Source organism: Morchella sextelata (assembly GCF_020137385.1).
Source record: "Morchella sextelata strain SCLS chromosome Unknown scls_6, whole genome shotgun sequence".
In the NCBI taxonomy this organism is placed as follows: Eukaryota; Fungi; Ascomycota; class Pezizomycetes; order Pezizales; family Morchellaceae; genus Morchella; species Morchella sextelata.
The window spans coordinates 2,247,955-2,266,258 of NW_025408621.1; the positions used below are offsets into that span (position 1 = coordinate 2,247,955).

Consider the following 18,304-nt stretch of genomic DNA (forward strand, 5'->3'; position numbering starts at 1 on the left):
ACACTGTAGTGTTTTCAAGCCGTTGATAAAGGATTTCTATCAGTGTTCCTTTGAGGAACTCTCGATTGGATGTTCATGTCAATTCACAAAGGCATAAACCGATGTTTTACAGTAGTCAGAGGTGGCGCAATTGGTTTTGCTGTAGGCTGACCTACCGGATTATGCGGTGGATAAGCCAGGCTGCCTAAATTCAATCCAGCGGAAGAGCTTTGTCAAGCCCAGCATGTATTGGCTGGATGCCATTATCGAGACAATAACTATAGGGAGGTACTCCATCACTCAACGTGCATGGGAGAGCACGCTCATTGAGGCGCTGAAAAAGGAGTCGGTCCGAATCTTACCGGGTCCATGTAACGGTTCGATAAGTAGGAGACGGTTCACTCACGTTATGGACTATACCGGCATAGATACCACCAACTACGGCAATAGCCTCTTGAGCCCTGTATCGAAAAAAGGCACGATAACACTTTACAAGAACAGCGCAGAATTTCGCACTTCACTGCAGAGTGTCTTTGCAAAACAAGCGAGGAAGATGGTGGCTTTCCCCCTGGCGATACCTCTTCAAAAGTTACCTGCTGATTACGTTTTTGGAATGAAAAGCTTCATAGCATAGTACGAGATATCCGGAAAACAAATATCCGGCAACAAGACCCACCGCTTCGGGGGGAGTAAGCAGAATATAGCCAATTTTGTCTGGCACAGGGCAGGTGTCTTACAGCTCAATACCCCCCAGCACAACCTCTTCCTACTGATAGGTTTTATCTTATCTCGTTGTAGCCCACCTCCTGTCGGAATTGAGTACAATGACATAAGACTTCAGGATAAAAAGCTCGAGTTTGGTAGAAAAGCAGGTGCAGTCAAAGACGAATAGTATTTTATTTTCATTGTTAAGTGTTTGATGTATAGCGATCCAGAACAAGTAGACAGATATTCGGATAAGATATGCACATCAAAGGAGTTCAAAAAGATTATAGGTGAGGATTACTATAGTTAATATGTGTAACACGTGTATTATGTTTATGTGATTTACTGACTGTTTCCTGTTTTACTCTTTAGAACACAAAAAGAACATGGGTAGACTGCTGGAAATTCTGGGGATCTGTGAACGTACCAAGGGGTACGCCATTTACAAGAATGGAACAGCTCAAGATGATTTCTACCGAGATACATGCCGACAACTTCCGAAGCGCAGCCAGTGTCTCAAAAACGGGAGTGAGGGCCGTAATGGGAATGTGGCTACCGGAAAATCTCCTTGATAAAGCCTTGGCGGTTCTAAAGAATGACAGCGATAATTTCGAAGAGGCATTCACGTGATACTACTCGTGCCGGCTGCATGTACTCTAGATAATACTTGAAGTTAGTTGTATGTGAACCAATTATAATAGGAATAATGAGTATGCTTTTGAAAGATGAAACTGTCAAATTCGGAGCCTCCCTGTTTGAGCTAATACTAGCTCAAGCAGGTATCTAACACTTATGTTCGATTGGCTCTATGGCTAGTCTCAACCATTAAGACCAATGGTTTGACAACTTTGCCTAAGCAAAATCCTACTGCAAGTGAGGTATTTGACAACTCTGCCTCTGTGAAATTCTACCGTGCGGGAGGTAGACGCAGAAATTTACCCGCAAAATAGCTCTGTACGAGAGCTACATGTAGGAAGTTGAGTCTGCAAAATCTTCCCGTATGGGAGGTGTGCAAAAAAAATTCCCTGAAAAATCACCCTGTACAGGAGGTATTTGACAACTCTACCCCTGCAAAATCGGTCCGTACGATAGCCAGGTACACGCAGTTGACTCTGCAAAATCCTCCCGCACAGAAAGTATAAGCAGAAAATTCCATGAGAAATCACCCCTTACGGGATGTAGGTGCAGGCAGTTGACTCTGCAAAATCACCCCACAGGGGAGGTATTTTACAACTCTACATCTCTAAAGTCCTTTTGTACAGGAGGTATTTGACAACTCTACCTCTATATAATTCTCTTGTACGGGAGGTATTTGATAACTCTGCCTCTGCAAAATTGCCCCGTATGGGACTGATTTGACAAGTGTATCTCTGCAAACTCAGGGAAGTGAGCTCAGCGTTGAGGTTAGCAATGATACAAATTGTGTATGTTCAAGTTCTGTAACGACCGTATGGTTGCGATCTAGACAATGTTACTATTGCTGGAACCACAGTACAGTATTTAATTTGGCATTGCTCCAGGTAGTGCACCGAGCGTACAATACCTGATTCAAGTTGAATAATATTATAGGTGCTAGAATGATTATATAATACTTATTTATATGTATGAATTGGATTTGAACCACACACAAGCTTGAGTGTGCAAAACATTGAAATTCACCTACTCTATATAGAAATCGGATTCTCCATGCACTTCCTCAACCTCTCCGTACAAATTCTCGACCATGCAAATCCACAACCAGCCGCAAATCCGCAACCGAGCACAAGCCCACTTCAACATTACATCCACCACCGGCTCTCCACCACGAATCTCCGCCACTGGGTCCTCACCACCAAATCAAGCACCTCCCTCTGCAGTCAATTGAGTGCCTGCACCATCACCAAATCAGCACCAAATCTGCATCAAATCTGCAGCAATTCTGCAGCAATTCAGGCAGCAATTCGACACGTACACCACCATCAAATTGAGCACTCGATCTTCAGGGATTGTGCAAATAATAGGTTATAAACCTACTGATAGTTACCAGCTTCTCCCACTAAATCAATACAGTGCATCCTACAGAACTGCCAACACCTGCAGGTAATCAAGCCCTGAATTGGCACGTAATTGTAGGTAGAAGGGGGTGATATCACATGAGTAGATGGATGTGGGTGATGTCGCATGATCAGGTGGATTTGAGTGATATCCTGTTACAAATTATTTATTTATTGTTAACGAGAGTTAGGTCAGTGTTTCTGAGCTCATAGCCCGTGGCAATTCTGATTCCACCTTTTGTTGCAAGCTGACCTGGAGATTCTGTTTGTAGGAGTTGATAATTTGGCAGAGCATTTTAGATTCAGCCACCTCTATGACAACGCTACTCGAGATTTGCAGGTTATTTTTTCAGTTACTCATAAAGATATATCCCGTCTGCAATCCATCCACAGACAGGCTGTACTGGGTCTCAAAAATTCTAACCCTAACAAATTGGTCTGAACTATATTTAATTGAAACATTTGGCTCTATGGCAGATATAGGAATACCTCATTGGAAATTTATACCATAGGTTACACGCCTACAATGACAAACGTAAGTATATTACTAGTGAGAGACTCTTTCACACTGTTTTCAATCCTGAAAAACTAACAATAGCAGCGTGGAGTCTTTATTTCTATAAAACTGGGTGATTTATTCTAGCAGCCTGGTTACATTCAGAGTCCTACCAACAGCACATTGGCGTTGATAACAGGTTAATCATGTGAGAGGAACTACCTATTATGATGACACCATGACAGTTGAACTCGTCAATCACTTTAGCGCTCCAGTGCCCTTCGCCATATATATGACCACACATGACGACGGCACTTAACGTTTCCTGAAAAATCTCCATATCTGATGGTGTATAGGTCTCCAGGAATATTTACTGATATATTAGAAGATAGGCAGAGAGAGTGGAAGGCAGAGAGGGCAATAGACTGTGATATAGAAAGAGTTATAATCCATAATGATGCAACCACCTCCAGCTCCACCTTGTCAACATTTAGAATTATAACGCATTGGGCAACACAACCCGAACCCATCTCCTTGGTGAAATATTTCGTTAAAATGGAACCTGATCGTGATGGCAGATTGGAGGTCGTGGTTGTCGAGTGGGAGAATGTAATCTTGTAGGGCAATGTCGGACAGGATTTTAAGGTTGCCCAAGAACCGTCGCCCCACAGTTCCCGGCTCGGTAGTTATGGGTTGAACAGGATGACCTGAGTCTATTCCCATCGCCAGGTATATACATACAGGGGATCGTAATTGTGATTGCAGGGGCGGAGGTGGTGGTTGTGGACTGTTGAGTAGGGTTACTCACTATGAGTCTTGGCAACCCATCTTGGTTCACTCCCGGCACCGCCACTTACCGGGCGGGTACAACGATCGATGACTGCATGGCACCGAACAAGCCATCTCGAGCCCACGATCATGACTGTGCACGAAATTCAATGATGCCGTGTTTCCCCATCCTCTGCTTCGAGGGAATATATATATTTCGGATTGTGAACTCTAGATTACCGCATTGGGCGAATGCCACTATTTGTCTCCGCTGTATCTTCTTACGCTCTCGGATTCTATACTCCAGGTCACCACTTTACTGAGTTTCAATGCTCGTAATCCTAACTACCCACGAGCAGGTTTCAACCACCACCAAATACACATTGATGTATTTCATTTTGACCGAACATTGTATTTTGTACACGTAACCAAACAATATTTGAACTTTCATAACCCAATTACCCACAATCAGGTTTCAACTACCATCAAATTCACATTGATGTATTTCATTTTGAGCGAAGATTGTAGCAGATCTAACAAAATACACTTTCAACGCTCGTAACTCTACCACAAGCAGGTTTCAATCACCATCAAATACACATTGATGTAGTAACAAAATCCACTTTCAACGTTCGTAACCCTAACTACCCATAACCAGGTTTCAACTACCACCAAATACAGATTGATCTGTTACATTTTGACCAAAAATTGAATTTTGTACCAATAGAATAACATAACGACCTGAACAAAAACAGATAGAAAAGTGTCAATTCAGTATTCTGTCCTACATTCTGATTCCGATACATAACCATGAAGGTTGCAATTACCAGTCTTCGGTCTGTATCGTATCATTGTTCAAGACACTACTGAGCAATATTGAATCGCTGGATAGATATGCATGTCTACTAGGACAGCATGTAAAGCAAACACTAATGGTGAAATTGGTTACTACTGTTTGTGATAGCTTGAGAGGTATAAATATCAATCGAAACAGAAAGTGAATCAGAGTTTGCAATTGAGATTTGTTGGTATGGTTTGCTATGATTCGATTTGTATGCACACTTGTTGTGGCAGAATGTAAATCAGGAATAGTAAATAAGATTTGTGAGGATTTTTGGCAATCGCTTGATACGTATGCATAGAAATCGGAATGGCAAGTAAAGTGTATACCGATAAGAAAAGTTTTCTGTATGATGTTTCAACACTAAATAGGAGTCCATACCTGTCAGAAAAATATTCGAATCAGTAATTAGCAGTGAAATTGGTTGATATCATTAATAATTGGTTCATACTTATCCGTTCTTATCAGAACAGCAAATTTAACAGTTATTCACAAACAAAACCTTTTGTATTATTTACAATCCTTTGATGGGTATGTATCAGGACAGCGAGTGTATCGGAAATTGAAATTCTCATTTCTTACAATCGTTCATGAAGGTTTGAAAGCTATGAATATTTATTGGCACAGTAAAATACTGAAATTGAAACTCAATATATTTGATGGCTTGATTGATATACCATGTTCTGGATCAATGTTGAATAGATTGAATACTGCACTATGGTTTGCAAAATATCTTCTCCCAAAACACGAGGTTGCGGCTTTCCAATCCATTCTGAAATATATACAATCTATGATCATATTCTGAACTTGAGAGTGAACAATATTGAGCACTTATCTCTAAAACTCATTTATTTAATTGATAACAGTCTTCATAACGTGTATTCTGATATTTTGTATTTTTGTAAACGGGTAGGAATTTGATGATGTCCGCAAGATAACATCTGTTCCACCTCACCTACCTATTAACAGTATGCGCCTGAATTCCCCCAAGCCTTTAGAATTAGGATTATGGGTTCTTTTGATTGAGAATATCAAATTTGAGCTGACTGGCGGTCAGTATAGCACTCAATGGCTTGAGCGTAATCAGTGTAACCCAATTCAGATCCTAAAACCTTGTCCGATTTCAGATATCGATTGAATAATTTAGTAGGTTACAAAGGGTCGAATTGATCAGAAAGGTTCTATGGATTTCTAGAAGATTCAGTTGATTTTAAGGGTATGAGTCGCTTGGGATTTGTGATTGCTAAGCTTTCTTTATGTATATTAAGGCGCTTTACCCTCGATTCTATTCTCTTTCCCTCTCTTTTCTTCTCTTTCTTTTGGTACGCAAAGGCTTAGGTAATCTACGCTGGCTATTGCTATTCAAGTACTATTTTCTCTTCCTTTATAAGGAGGCCATCTCACTTGTCCGTCCTTAACACCGCTAGACCTAAACTACTGTAAGTTTCTCCAACCCCTCTCGCTGATTGACCTACCAGCCCCTATGACCATCTCCCGTACCCTGCGGAATACTCGCTACCCAACTCCCTAGGATTACGTTGCGTCGTAATCCGCACCATACGCCATATCCACCCTCAACTGACCTACATGGGTCTCATCTAACAAAATCGAGTAGTTTAACCATCAGTACGAATAGAATACTGCTGCCCTGTTTGACCACCTCCCTACTAGGTTTTAAATAATCCGAAATAAGAGGGATAGTGCTCGTACACTGCTCTCCGCCGTCCACAAAACCATTGGCTACCTGGAAGAGCAAGTAATACAGGTCAACCTTGACCTCAATGTTGAACACACCACCTCTGCCCCCAATGTTCCTATCACCATTTTCGCTGCTACTGCACCAACCACTGTCTCCACCTTTGGGTCTGAAACTTTCCCCGAAAAGTTTGATGGCATCCGGACCAAAATCTCCGGATTCGTTACCCAACTCCAAATGAAGCACGAAGTCAACCATGATCGATTCCGCAATGGGACAGCAAAGGTTATCCATGCGGTCAGCTCTTTGGAGGTAAGAGTCCTTGATCAGGTAATACAACTTGTTAACGCCAATCCTGCTGACTTCTTTTCCTCCGTCACCTTCTTTGTTGCCCACATGAAAGGCTCATTTAGAGAACTAAACACTCGAAGTACCAACCACCGCCAACTCGTCCCCCTGAGGCAAGGCAAAGGAGACTTTGCCACCTACTACTCGCAGTTCATCAGAAACGTGTCCCACTTGCATTACAATAAAGGGGTCAAGATTGACGAATTGGCGGAAAGATTGTCTGACAACTTTAAAGACATCATGACCTATCGAACGGACAGAGCCAATATGTTGGAAGCATATGCAAGCATGTCAGTGACGATCGATAAAAACATGTGACTGACGTGTTATGATGAGGCACAACCGTGATTTTCTTTCGAATAGTGTAAATAAAGAGAGCAAGTTTTGATGATACTCGTTCAGAACGAATAAAAGGGAGTTTGTATGTTTGAACGTTCTCAAGTCTAGAAAATTATAACTTTAAGGGGTCTTCTCTCTATTAAAGATCCGTTGATGATGAGAGGCCAACCTGGGGCAACACCGAGTCCCTTATAGGAATACGGCGCATTTGCTCAAGTTTTTTTTCCGACTGACAGTCTGCCTATTGATAGTCAGGGGTACAGCAACTATTTTCTATCAAGGGAGAGGAGAGTAACTACGACACCTTGGATTAACTTCTGTCCGAGTCAAATCATGCAATTTGCTGAAATCTGTGGTTGGAATCTCAAGAACTATTGGAAACAGCCGACCAGATAATAATTGTTGATTCTAACTTTATTAGAACCGAGTTGGGTGTTTGTAAACCGAAGTTTTGCTTTAGTAGCTTGAGTCGCACTCCCACTCCACAAAGATGCTCCGGAGCAAAACAGGAGCATTTCGACAGTTTGACACTCCGGAGGTTAGTGTTGGGGATTAAAACGTGTCTTTGGAATTAGATTTTCCATTAGCTCCGGGACACCGCCATAATTATTTCTGTCGTGCTAAAGCATGGTCTTTGAGCATCGGTTGGAGATATATGAAACCTGAAAGATTCGACTGACCAGGTATGGAACTGCCGTCCGGGGTTCCCTGTTCTATCAGCCATCTTTGTTCTTCTGTTCCAGGCTTGCTCAGCCCCTATTTTTGACTTGTAAGACTTCTTAATCATTCAGATCACTGTCCTCTATACCACTAAAGGTAGGAGCCTAACTGCCCTTGTCTTTACGGGTCGATGAAGAACAAGCTGCTGTTACTTTGGGTCGGTGGCTTAACTGATAGAATAGGTTCTTTTGTAACAGCCTGATAGTGGCCTTGTTACATTAGTCCTCTCTATTGTAGAGTCGTTTTGAGTCCACTGTAGTGTTACTGTAACATTGGTATTTGGCATAGAAGAAGAACTGTAGCTCTATTGGTGATTACGTACAAACTACATGTCTGTTTCTATCTCCATCAGAGAAGGAAAACTCTCAAATGAAATTCCTTTTAAAAACAAAGAAAATGACATATTCTCCACTCTTGTCGCAGAACCTTCCGTTTCACTAGTGGAGATTTCGATGTTAGCAAGAATCTTTCTTTTTCCCTTGTCTTTTTTACGCGGGTTTCCCCACGCTTCAGTTTTCTATCGTTTCTTGCATTGTTTTCAGGGAAAGATGGTATCCGAGCTCTGTCAGAACGATGAAAAACCTGGTATAGGAGAGTTGATTTTTTCCCCGGATTTCTTCTGGGATACAGAGCTACTCACGCCATGTTTTGAGGATCCCTAGAGTTTCACCGTATTTTCCGATATTTTTGCGGGTATTTTTGATGAAATTTTTTCAGGGCCTCATCGGCTGTTCCTTGCAGAATTTCGTATGGTTCTCAGCAGTCTTCCGAACGATAGCCCTCCCAAACAATGCGATACTCTACAAATATCTTCTAATGCCCAACCTGTTGCCATCGGCTATTAGCTATTTCTTGGACAACGTGACTGTATTCTCCTTCGACCTCATCTGGAGTAGGAGGCACTTCAGTGCGTTGAGGGTATCTCAGTCCCCGATAGGACTCCAGCAGAAATATTTGGAAGAGATCACAAATGTTCCATTGAGAGGGAAGCTTCAGCCTGTAGAACGCAACAACTAGTTTCTCATCAACCTCAAAGGGACCTAGTTTCTTGTAGTCAAGCTTGCTTGAGGGTCGATTGGTAACCATATTGCGTCGGTGCATCATCACCTAATCCACATCTTTAGGTTCTGGAGCTTTCATATGCTTCTGGTCATACCATTTCTTCTGCCGGGCCTGTGCCTGAAAAATATCACTCCTCATAGTTTTCCAAAGAGCTTTCCACTTGGACTCTAGTATGGCGCTGGAAACATTGGCAGTGTCCAGCTTCCTTCTGTGCGAATACCAATTTGAATCAGGCTCGAACCCATTGTTACAGGAAATACGAACACTGCTCCTAAGTCAAGGAACAAGGATAATATGAGTGATGGGTTGTGATGCGAGTACGGTCGGGTAACGAAGGAACAAGCATAGGAAGGTACCGAGGGGTGTGGGGGCACCGGGTGCAACCACACTAGTATTAGGCTATGGTGAGGGCACGCTTACTATTGGGCGTCTCGCCCGGAACGGAATAGAAGCGGGGCTTACGGCTGCAGGCCGTTCTACTTAGGGAAGTAGCTCTGGGACAATAGTACGATACAGCTCGGTTACTGGCAATTGCAGGGTTCATGGTTACGTGTCGGAATTAGAATGGAGGAACGGAATTATGCGGGGGCGCTTTTCTATTGGGGTTATCTTCGGGTTGATTGTCTTATTCTATTATCGTTATCTCATTAGTATTAGAAAGCGGGCCTTGGCATAGGTTCCCATATGTATAAATAGGGAAGGGTTCCGCCTCGTCTTAGTGACATCATCAGTCACTCAGCGAGCGGAATCCGGTTTACAATATTACAAGTTTAAAAGCTACAGAACTATCGCTTAGCATTGGCATTTCCCCAAACACTATATTGTACCTTATCCACTACGCTATTATTTTATCGATCGCATATTATCAACGTCCCGATAAGACAACTACTTGCTTAGACCAATATTTGAGAGTATTTTGTTTGTGGCGGATAGTCACCGTGCGCTCAAGTAAAAGAATAAGAAAGTAGTCTATTAGAAGGACTCTTTGATACCGTATGCATCCCCGAGCAGCAACAGCAGCTATCAACAACTTTACCTGCACCACCTCTTTTGTCGTTCGTAGAGGCAGTGCCGAACACCTCTACTGCGGATACCTTGAGTACGCCGGGTTTTTTACCGAAGCAGGTACTACTTGCACGTTCGAAGAACACGACCCGGAGATCCTCAACTATCCCGAACTTTTCCCCATCAAAGTCACCCTCAGTCAGCAATCCTACGGATTAGCTCACTCCATCCCTTGGTTCACCGCTCAACCCTGGTGCAGAAGACAGCCACAACTCAGAATCGAGCAACTTAGCGATGTCAAGGGGTCATCAACAACAACAGGAGGAAGACTACAACATGGAGAGTTCAATCACAGTGAGAGATCGAGGTATAGTCGAGACCCAGGCGAGACAGCACCACAGGAGGGATCTGGACATGCCGATCAGCGACCTCTTCAGATCGACTCAGCCGGCCGCATCCTATGGCCAACCCCGCTCCCGCAGGCAAGGGAACTATCGAGATTATTCCCCGTACAAAACGCCAATCAGAGAACGATCTTCTATTCCGAGGCCCTCGGTCCCCAGGGAAACGGACGAAGACGAGGATACGGATATGGACGTAGAGGAACGCCGAATCGAGCACCCCTTTGGAGAAATCATCGGGCAAGAGATCGAACGGAGAGGAGCCCCAGTGGTTCAGCAGCTGAGTCGCGGACTTGGAGACCTCACTATGAGCGTCCAAGACCTGCCCGCAATCAGGGAAATTACTCGGCAGCACGCGGCGCAGCTTACCCGGCAGCACGAAGAGCAGACCAAACTCATCCGCGAATTGCAGATGAAGTTCAACCAGGACCAAGAAGAACGGGAGCGCCGAGAGGGGTATATCCTCGCGCAAGTGCGGGCGGAAACAGCCGCAACCACTACGAACCTCGGCCAAGTCTTGGAACAGATCGTTACCACTACTAGGGCCCATCAACAGCGGCAGGAAGAGCAGGCCCAGCACATAACCATGCTGGCTGACTGGATTCAAAGACTGCCGAAAGATGGTCCAGCCCAAGTCCCAGAAGGCGTAGCAGCCACACTAGCACAATTGGAAAGGACCATGCAGCAGCAGGTCTCCTTGGTAGATGGGTTCTCTGGAACAAAGACGGCCTTAGAAGAAATGGTGGAGCAGATGAAGGAAACAGCCCGTAAAGCGGCTGCGGAAAAACCACTGGCCCCAGAAACGGGTGGCGGCGGATCAGGCCCACCTCCCCAACCACCTCCCCAACAACCAGTCGTCCCTCCAGCTGGCCCACCTCCCCAACCACCTCCCCAACAACCAGTCGTCCCTCCAGCTGGCTCCGAATCCAGTGAAGGCCTCGAAGACCAAAGCCAACAAGGGAAGCAAGGAGGTCAAGGAGCACAAGGGGGAGGTAACGGGAATGGCAATAAGGGAGGTAACGCCCCGGAAGCACCCGGATCATCCCCATCGGATTCCTCGGACTCGGAAGGCGAACGCCGCAAGCGGCTGGAACGAAAAAAACGAAGACAGGAAAGGAGGCGCCAACAAGAGCAAGAACTTTCGCATCCCCCTCGCGCCACCGTAGGCGATGCACCCAAAAAGGCCAACATTCCCTTCTCCGGAAGAGCCGATCAAGACGTAAGACTCTGGATCGACCAGATGGAGATTCTAATCAGTCTCCAGAAAAAGGTCCAATGGGATGACGGCACCAAGATTATGTGGGCATCCCTCGAGTTTACCGGTAGTGCGGCGAACTTTTGGCGGAACTTTACGGAGAGGTTGGCTGTGGATAGAAGCATCGGAACCTGGGAACGGTTCAAACAGGAACTTCGCACCCAATATGGCAATCGTACGAGTCAGGAACAGGCTAAGCAGAAGATGGACAAGCTCCGTCAAACTGGCCCAATCGACGACTACATTAACGAGATGCAGAACCTGGAATGGGATGCACGAGTTGGACCAGTTGTCATGAGGTCCATGATCCTAACAGGAATAAACTCCTCGCTGGAACAGAGGCTCTCTAACGCGATTGAGGAGCCTGAAGATTTCGTGGACTGGTTAGCCTGGGTACGAAAAGTTGGACGTAAGGACCACGAGGTGAAGGCTCGGAAGGAAATCCTGCGAGGTAAAGACACTGTGAAACCTCGCGAGGAGGAAAACGGAACGGCGGAAATCGCGCAACAACGCAAATCCTCGGAAAACTTTTCCCGGATCAGCCAACAACTCCAAGACCTCGGATGACTTAGGTGTCACCAAAGAAGAAAAGGAGAAATGGCAGAAAGAAGGAAAGTGTTTCCGTTGTGGTAGAGATAACCACTTCGTAAAGGATTGCGTGGCGATGAGTAAGGTCAGGTTAACGAACCTGAAAAGAAAAGAGTATACTTCCGGGAGAAAGGACCACGGAAGGGAGGGTGATAAGAAACGGAAATTGGGGCCACAAAATGAGGCATTCAGGGCAAGGATTACGAATTTGGAGGACTAAATTGATTGGGTATTTCTATTTATGCGGTGTTTTATTCTATGTTGTGTTACGGCTTTCATTCTGTTTGAGAAAAAGACTTCCTTAAGGGATCGGGTTATGTTATGTTCTATCGGTTTTGTTATTTCGCGCAATTTAAAATTCTCTTTACACACACTTTGAGAAGCGGGGTCACATTCCGAAACGCCTGGTGCGTAAGTGTTGTACTATGATCTTCATCAACGCTCGAATTTGCTATATAAACTCCCTCGCCCGCGCTCAGAACAAGAACCATCAACAACAACCCACTCATACCCAAGAATAATCTACCTTACCTTACACTTTCAAAAACATACGAATATGTCTTTACATCACCAAGAAACCCGCCTTGAGATTGAGATCTCTTGGAACCACCCCGCAACTAGTACCCAACATGCAGAAACAGTCAATGCACTCCTAGACAGCGGAACAGAGGACTGGGTTATGTCCTGGAACTGTGTCCATCGTCTTAAGATCCCAACTCAACCTCGACCCAAGCCCCTCATCATTAGACAGGCTGACGGTACCCCTATGCCTAACTCCGGCACTCACATCACCCAATCTCTTACCCTCCGCGTCGGCAACCATCTAGACAGAGATATCGTCTGTGAGGTTGGCTCATTCCCAGGAGAAGACCTCGTCATACCACACCGATGGCTCAAGGAGCATCAACCTACCATACATTGGGGTCAGAACAAGGTCACCTTCGACAACATCAATTGTCAAGTGAAGGGATGCTTCAGGACCATGTATGATATATACGAAGAAGACCCAGAAGAGCTGGTCATCAGGCTGTTGAGGACGTCACCCGAGACACAAATGATGATCGAGCAACACCCCTTCTGGGCAAGGGCATTGGTAGGCGAGGCTCTCGCTAGTGCTATACCGATGGAGTACCAGGATTTCGTCGACGTCTTCTCTAAGGAGGGAGCCGATCGACTACCTGATCACTCTGAATGGGATCACACCATTCCCCTTATAGAAGGAAAGCAGCCTCCATGGGGACCAATCTATGCGCTCTTCCCAGTGGAACAAAAGGCACTCCGGGAGTACTTGGACGAAATGCTAGCCTCTGGCAAAATAGTCCCCTCCACCAGCCCGGCAGCAGCACCGATCCTGTTCGTGAAGAAAGCCAATGGAAAATTAAGGTTATGCGTAGACTTTCGTGGCTTAAATGCTATTACGGTCAAGAATCGCTACCCCCTTCCACTCATGACAGAGTTGGCCGATTCGACGAAAGGAGCAGAGTTCTTCACCAAGATAGACCTGAAAAATGGCTATAACTTGATTAGGATTGCTGCTGGCGAGGAATGGAAAACAGCTTTCAGAACGAAGTACGGCCACTTTGAATATAGGGTAATGCCTTTTGGCTTAACCAATGCACCGGCGTCGTTCCAGGTCATGGTCAATACCATATTCAAGGATCTTCTAGATCAAGGCGTAGTAGTCTACTTGGATGATATTCTAATATATTCAAAGACTAAGGAAGAACATACGGCTCTTGTGAGGAAGATATTGGGGCGACTGCAACAAAACCATCTATACGGGAACCTCGAGAAAACGGAATGGTACAAACAGGAGGTAGAATTCCTGGGATTTGTACTATCAGGGAAAGGGAACCAGGTCTCGCCTAAGAAGGTGAAGGCAATTACGGAATGGTTACCACCCACCAAGGTCAAAGAACTCCAATGTTTCCTCGGATTCGCCAACTTCCTACGACGGTTCATCCACAGGTACTCCGAAGTTTGCCGACCAATGACCGATCTCTTGAAGAAAGGTTCCGTATGGCGATGGAGTAGTGAACAGCAAAGCGCTTTCGATGAGCTCAAGGAAAAATTTACGTCGGCCCCAATACTACGACACTATGACGAACACCGTGAAGCGATCATAGAAACTGACGCGAGTGACTGGGCTGAGGCCGCAGTACTCTCTCAGGTGTTCGAGGACGGTATTCTACACCCGGTAGCTTACCACTCTCGCAAGTTCAACGAGGCAGAGGTAAACTATGAGATCTATGACAAGGAGATGCTCGCTATAGTTTCTGCTCTCTTGACTTGGAGACATTGGCTGGAAGGAACAGACATTCCTATCCAGATACATTCGGATCATCAGAACCTACAGTACTTCACAACGACCAAGAAGTTGTCGAGAAGACAAGCCAGATGGGCCGAAAAGATAGCACCTTTTCGCTTCAGGATTCATTACCGACCAGGCGAAAAGAATGGCAAGCCAGATGCACTTACAAGGCGCCCAGAGTTCGCTATGGAAGGGGGAGTAATGCGTGAACAACCTGGAAAACAGTTGCTCAGCGCAGAACAATTTGTCAGAAAATCACGGACCAGCGTAGAAACTGGCCCTGAAATTATTGGCAACCCCGAAGAAGAATGGACTCCGTTGGATCAGTGGTACGACATACCAGGTACTGAGCTGCCTCAGCCACTACAAGACTGGTATGAACAGGACAGACAATGGGTTCGGAGAGTGTTCCGGGATGAACCTCTCCCTGACGCAAACCTTGAAGTCTTCGGGACAGAGGAAGCTGATGCCGTAATAACGGAGCTTGCTACTGAATGGACCCCGGGATCGAATGAGGCCACCCACGATGGTCGTTGGGTAGTGCCAGGATACGCGGTCAGACAGGTCATTGAGGATCATCATGACAGACCCGTAGCGGGGCATCTAGGAAGGGATAAAACCCTTGAGTTGATCGATAGGAACTACTGGTGGCCAGGAATGTCCACGGATGTAGCCAACTTCATCAAGACATGCGACGTGTGCCAGAGAGCCAAGCAACGTCGGAGACACTTGTCACTCCCTCAACCCCTAGAGTTAGCCACCACACCTTGGACTGATATCTCAATGGATTTCGTAGTAGAAATGCCAAAGGAGAAATCAGGATTCCGTAACGTATTGGTAGTCGTGGACCGTTTTACGAAAATGGCTCACTTCATTCCAATGACGGGAATCAACGCGGAACAGACCGCTAACGCCTTTGTCAAGGACATTTGGCGCTTTCACGGACTTCCTAGGAGCATTGTCTCTGACAGGGGAACACAGTTCGTATCGGCATTCTGGGCTGCGATTACAGAACGACTAGGGATTCGTAGAAGACTCTCGACCTCGTTCCACCCGCAGACAGATGGCCAGACAGAAAAAACCAATCAGCACCTCGAATCCTACATCCGGTCCTATACCGCAGGAACAGGAAAGAAATGGAAGGACCTACTACCGATTTGCGAGTATGCATATAATAATGCGAAACACTCGTCGACAGGACAATCGCCGTTCTACTGCAACTATGGTTTCCACCCACGGACAGATTGGCCAACGGATGCGAAAATCGGACAGCTGGATGCCAAGGGAAGTACCTATCTGGAAGACCTTCTCCTAGCCCATGAGTCAGCGAGAGACACGCTGCAGAAAACCTTTGACAGGATGGCGTCAAGGCCAGGGCCAGCAGTTCAGCGGTTCACAATCGGTCAAAAGGTTTTGCTGGATACTCGGAACCTCGGCGGCTACAATAAATGGTCGGATAAGTTTACAGGCCCTTTCGAGGTTGCTGCGGCTGTAGGAAACCGGGCTTATAGGTTGAATCTTCCGGTAGAATGGAAGGTTCATGACGTATTCCACGAGATGTTGTTGCGACCTTATCGAGAAGATCCCAACCCTGGCAGACAACAGAACACACGAAAACGACTCGCAACACCCGATCCTCAAGAAGCGCTCTTAGACGAGAACTTCAAACCAACCACGAATACTCGGCCCCACACACGGAGTCAAGGGCCAGTCATCGACTCGAGTCGGCCTCCGAAACGACAACGGACTAGGGAAGACTAGCTCGATACCTTTCCTACTCTATGACTTTTCCCACAGGGTTTTTATCATAGAGAGGTTTTAACGGTCGAGGGCGACGTCTAGGAAGGGGGAGTAGTGTTACAGGAAATACGAACACTGCTCCTAAGTCAAGGAACAAGGATAATATGAGTGATGGGTTGTGATGCGAGTACGGTCGGGTAACGAAGGAACAAGCATAGGAAGGTACCGAGGGGTGTGGGGGCACCGGGTGCAACCACACTAGTATTAGGCTATGGTGAGGGCACGCTTACTATTGGGCGTCTCGCCCGGAATGGAATAGAAGCGGGGCTTACGGCTGCAGGCCGTTCTACTTAGGGAAGTAGCTCTGGGACAATAGTACGATACAGCTCGGTTACTGGCAATTGCAGGGTTCATGGTTACGTGTCGGAATTAGAATGGAGGAACGGAATTATGCGGGGGCGCTTTTCTATTGGGGTTATCTTCGGGTTGATTGTCTTATTCTATTATCGTTATCTCATTAGTATTAGAAAGCGGGCCTTGGCATAGGTTCCCATATGTATAAATAGGGAAGGGTTCCGCCTCGTCTTAGTGGCATCATCAGTCACTCAGCGAGCGGAATCCGGTTTACAATATTACAAGTTTAAAAGCTACAGAACTATCGCTTAGCATTGGCATTTCCCCAAACACCCATAGTTCGCGTAGAACTGATATACTTTAGTGGACTATTAGGTTACCGTTTTGTAGGCGTACTGTGCAAGCGGGAGTAACCCTGCCCAATCGTCCTACTGGTAGGACCAAAAGTTTCTGAAATATTGCTCTAGCGTTTGATTGACCCTCTCAGTTTACCTGTCAGCTTGAGGACGATATGCCGTAGGCAGACAAAGGTTGACTCCGAGAAGCTTGATCAATGAATGCCAGAACTTGCTTTCGAATCTGAAGTCCCGATCAGAAATGATTACTTCGGATAGTCCATGTAGTCGCCATATTTCTTGAAGGAATATATGCACAAGTTCCTTGAATGTTGCCTCGGTCTTGAGCGGTATGAAGTAGGAGATTTTGGTAAAGCGTTCAACAATAACCCCGATGAGGGTATTGGCTTCAGATTCTGGCAAACTAACGAAAAAGTGGATAGAGATGGAGCTGCAAGGAGTATTGGGGACCTCTAAATGTGGTAGCATCCTGTACTTTTCATGACTGGAGCTTTGATTGCTTTGACATGTATCGCAACTCCATACGTATTCTCCTATATCATTGTCCATCTTTGGGCAAAAGAACAGTGCCCGAAGATGCTCTGCAGTTTTGAATTGACCCAAGTGGCTTGCGGGCTTCGAATCATGTAGGACGCTCATGATTTTTGGTTTGAGCTCTTAGTGATTTGGGATGTAGCATCTTTTCTTCTAAAAGACATCACCGTGTCTCAAAGTTAGGTTTCGGTCTACTGTCTTACCGAAGGTGTGATCCACAGCCCCCTCCGAGGAGAATTACTCAGGGTCTGAAGCTGAATGAGGCCGGATTTGTCCAGCAGCACCGGTGTTAGTTTGCAGACCTGAGGTGACTTTGGGCGTTAAGATTTGATCGTAACGGTTGGTGGTTGTACAGAACCCATTCTGCTAGGGCAACTTAGGACAGGATTCTTCAGTTGGGCGAGAACCGTAGCCGCACAATTCCCGATTCCGTTGCTATACGTTGGGCAAAATGAATAGAATCCATCAGCATCGTCAGGTATGTGGGTAAAAGGCAACATGATTGTGATATCTGGAGCGGAGGTAGTTGGTGGGGGCTGTTGATTGTTAGCTCGAGTAACCTAGTGCTAGGGGTAGATAGGGTTAACTGGGATGACAGGCCAAATAAGGGTTACAGGCCAAATCAGGGTTAACTAGGGTTAGCTAGGGTTAACTAGGGTTACGGGCCGAACTAGGGTTAACTAGGGTTAGCCACGGATACAGGCCAAGGTTAGTTAGGGTTAGCCAAGGATACAGGCCAAGTTCAGTTAGGGTTAGTTAGGGTTAGTTAGGGT

The 18,304-nt window shown here is 45.8% G+C and overlaps 5 protein-coding genes across 5 annotated transcripts; 4 read left to right on the forward strand and 1 right to left on the reverse strand.

The window, feature by feature from the left end:
• Positions 1–3,609: 3,609 nt before the first annotated feature.
• On the forward strand, positions 3,610–3,822 carry H6S33_011686 (uncharacterized protein; the record flags this gene model as incomplete). Its single annotated transcript, XM_044843075.1, has 1 exon — positions 3,610–3,822. A coding segment is annotated over one exon (213 nt), but the record flags the coding sequence as incomplete, so codon positions are not given.
• A 2,693-nt stretch (positions 3,823–6,515) lies between these two features.
• Positions 6,516–7,184, forward strand: H6S33_011687 (uncharacterized protein; the record flags this gene model as incomplete). Its single annotated transcript, XM_044843076.1, has 1 exon — positions 6,516–7,184. A coding segment is annotated over one exon (669 nt), but the record flags the coding sequence as incomplete, so codon positions are not given.
• Positions 7,185–8,738: 1,554 nt separating this feature from the next.
• On the reverse strand, positions 8,739–9,011 carry H6S33_011688 (uncharacterized protein; the record flags this gene model as incomplete). The annotated part of the gene is made up of 1 exon (XM_044843077.1): positions 8,739–9,011. One exon carries the CDS (start codon positions 9,009–9,011, stop codon positions 8,739–8,741), a length of 273 nt encoding a protein of 90 aa, XP_044696456.1.
• A 1,275-nt stretch (positions 9,012–10,286) lies between these two features.
• On the forward strand, positions 10,287–12,215 carry H6S33_011689 (uncharacterized protein; the record flags this gene model as incomplete). The annotated part of the gene is made up of 1 exon (XM_044843078.1): positions 10,287–12,215. The coding sequence occupies one exon, from the start codon at positions 10,287–10,289 to the stop codon at positions 12,213–12,215; it is 1,929 nt and encodes a 642-aa protein (XP_044696457.1).
• Positions 12,216–12,792: 577 nt separating this feature from the next.
• On the forward strand, positions 12,793–16,308 carry H6S33_011690 (uncharacterized protein; the record flags this gene model as incomplete). Its single annotated transcript, XM_044843079.1, has 1 exon — positions 12,793–16,308. One exon carries the CDS (start codon positions 12,793–12,795, stop codon positions 16,306–16,308), a length of 3,516 nt encoding a protein of 1,171 aa, XP_044696458.1.
• Positions 16,309–18,304: the final 1,996 nt, after the last annotated feature.